Source organism: Lotus japonicus, chromosome 1 (genome assembly GCF_012489685.1).
Source record: "Lotus japonicus ecotype B-129 chromosome 1, LjGifu_v1.2".
Classification (NCBI taxonomy): Eukaryota; Viridiplantae; Streptophyta; class Magnoliopsida; order Fabales; family Fabaceae; genus Lotus; species Lotus japonicus.
In genome coordinates this window covers 38,610,720-38,613,491 of record NC_080041.1, presented here as the reverse complement: position 1 = coordinate 38,613,491, position 2,772 = coordinate 38,610,720, and the positions used below count along the sequence as shown (strand labels likewise).

At 43.0% G+C, this 2,772-nt stretch overlaps 1 protein-coding gene across 1 annotated transcript; it reads left to right on the top strand.

Annotated features, from left to right (window-relative positions):
* Window positions 1–592: 592 nt before the first annotated feature.
* LOC130734648 (probable xyloglucan 6-xylosyltransferase 3) lies at window positions 593–2,565 on the top strand. The gene has a single exon (XM_057587156.1). The coding sequence runs from the start codon at window positions 823–825 to the stop codon at window positions 2,179–2,181; it is 1,359 nt and encodes a 452-aa protein (XP_057443139.1). The 5' UTR covers window positions 593–822; the 3' UTR covers window positions 2,182–2,565.
* The last annotated feature ends 207 nt before the right edge of the window (window positions 2,566–2,772 follow it).

The window sequence follows — 2,772 nt, the reverse complement described above, 5'->3', positions numbered from 1 at the left end:
TTTCTCTACCTCTATGTCAAAAAAAAGTACTCCTTACGTTCTAAATTATAAGAACCAAATGGAAGGTTCACTTTGGTCCCTTTTATAAGAACCAACTTGAAGTATTTGGTGTATTAATTATTTTTGGACAAAATTGCTCTCATTTGATTGAATTTTCTCTCTCTTTCCACTATGCAAGTCATTAATGATGAGTAAAAATTAAGAAAAATGAGTTGGGTATTTTTGGGAAGTTAATATAAATTTGAATCAAATTTAATGCTACCAACTACTTTAATTATATTTCTTAAAGGGCGTGAAATAGTGATTGTATTTTTATAAAAATGAACATGATTGAGTATTTAAAATTTGTGATTTGACCAAAGTATCCTCACAGCCGACAACCGTGAAACTAATCCCTCACCCCATGGTCAATGCACTAAGCAATAGGGGCTGACCAAAGAGTTTTTTCTATTCGCAAAAGTTTTGATTTGAACCCCCCACCACTAAACTACTTTAAAATTTACCACTAAACTACTTTAAAATTTAAAACAATGTAAGTATCGCACCTGACCAAATAAATAAAACAAAATAAATCCCTTAAAAGTCGGTGTTGGACATATACATGTCTTCCTTTCCCTTAAGCTCCCCTTTGTAAATGCCCTCCACTCCCACACATGTTGTCTCTACGCCTCCATCTCAGAGGCCATCTCTCTCACACTGACTCTCCAATCCTCTTCACCATGAACACCGACAACAACCCCACTTAACCTCCTAGCTACTCTTCTCTCCACCCAATAATCATTCATCCCACATTCATAAATAAATAAAGTCTCACCGGCGAAAATGGGTCAAGAAAACCTCTCAGCTCAAAAAAGAACCAACAACACCACCACCGCCGTGTTACCCACCACGACGGCGAGATCACGCGCACTCTCCGGCCTTCCACGCGGCCGCCAACAGATCACGAAAACCTTCAACAACATCAAAATCACCCTCCTCTGCGGCTTCGTCACCATCCTCGTCCTCCGCGGCACCATCGGCGTCAACCTCGGCTCCTCCGCCGCCGACGCCGTCAACCAGAACATCATCGAAGAAACCAACCGCATCCTCGCCGAGATCCGATCCGACTCCGACCCTTCCGATCCCGAAACGCTCCTCACCCTCAACGACACCTACGCTCTCGGCCCCAAGATCCACAACTGGGACGATGATCGGAAATCATGGCTCCGTCAAAACCCTGAGTACCCCAACTCCATCAGAGGGAAGCCACGCATCTTGCTCCTCACCGGTTCTCCGCCCAAACCCTGTGATAATCCGATCGGTGACCATTATCTTCTCAAATCGATTAAGAACAAAATCGATTACTGCAGATTGCACGGAATCGAAATCGTTTACAATATGGCTCATCTGGACATGGAGCTTGCAGGTTATTGGGCGAAATTGCCCATGATTCGGAGGTTGATGCTTTCACACCCTGAGGTGGAGTGGATTTGGTGGATGGACAGTGATGCGTTCTTCACCGATATGGTGTTTGAGATTCCGTTATCCAAGTACAATGATTATAATATGGTGATTCATGGTTACCCTGATTTGATGTTTGAGCAGAAATCATGGATCGCGATTAATACCGGGAGTTTTCTGTTTCGGAATTGCCAGTGGTCGTTGGATTTGCTCGATGATTGGGCGCCGATGGGGCCGAAAGGACCGATCCGTGAGGAGGCAGGGAAGATCCTCACGGCGAATCTCAAGGGGAGGCCGGCTTTCGAGGCGGATGATCAATCTGCATTGATATATCTCCTGTTGTCGAAGAAAGAAAAATGGATGGATAAGGTTTTCCTGGAGAATTCATACTATTTGCACGGTTATTGGGCCGGGTTGGTCGATCGGTACGAGGAGATGTTGGAGAAGTATCACCCGGGGTTAGGCGACGAGAGGTGGCCGTTCGTGACGCATTTTGTCGGGTGCAAGCCTTGTGGGAGCTACGGGGATTACCCTGTGGAGAGGTGCTTGAGTAGCATGGAGAGGGCTTTCAATTTCGCCGATAATCAGGTGCTGAAGTTGTATGGGTTCCGGCACCGTGGGTTGTTGAGCCCCAAGATCAAGAGGATCAGGAATGAGACAGTTACTCCTCTGGAGTTTGTGGATCAGTTTGATATACGAAGGCAACACGCGGGAAGAAGTAGTAGTGAATCAAGAAGCTAGTGAAGTGGCTTGTTGTGAGTGATGATGGTGATGAAGATACATGTTTGATTGATGATGTTGCAGGGCAATAACTACAACTGGAATTTGATTTGGATACATTTACATACAGTTCATGTGTAATTTTCTTTTACCTTTGTTCTGTTGTCTTGTTAAGTCTGTTGAGAAGGTTATAGGATATAGGATTAAAATTCTTTCATACAAGTTATCTTCTTTAAGCCATGCTTTGAGTTATTGCTAAGCAAGGTTTTATTTGCTGATTGAGGATTCCTTGTGTTTTTCCTCTTATTGGGCATGAATTGCTGATTTGCTGATCTTATTGGGGCACTATTGAAATGTTTATGGTACCAACAGAATGCAAAGGAAACAAAAGAAATGATCTTTCAACTCTCATGTTTAAGTACATGTTTTTGGATATCAGTTTAATGCAACCTGATATTATTACTATTAGAAATCTGGTCAAATTAAAGTTTGGAAGTATAATCCATTTAATGCATGGCATGACATGCAACTTTGACTTGCGGAATGATAGAGCATTGTAATGGAAGGATGAATAGTACGCAACAGCATTTCAGTGTAGCACTATCTCGTTTA

Bases quoted from the DNA above. Each gene is read 5' to 3' on its own strand.
- LOC130734648 (XM_057587156.1), top strand. From the start codon at position 823: ATGGGTCAAGAAAACCTCTCAGCTCAAAAAAGAACCAACAACACCACC.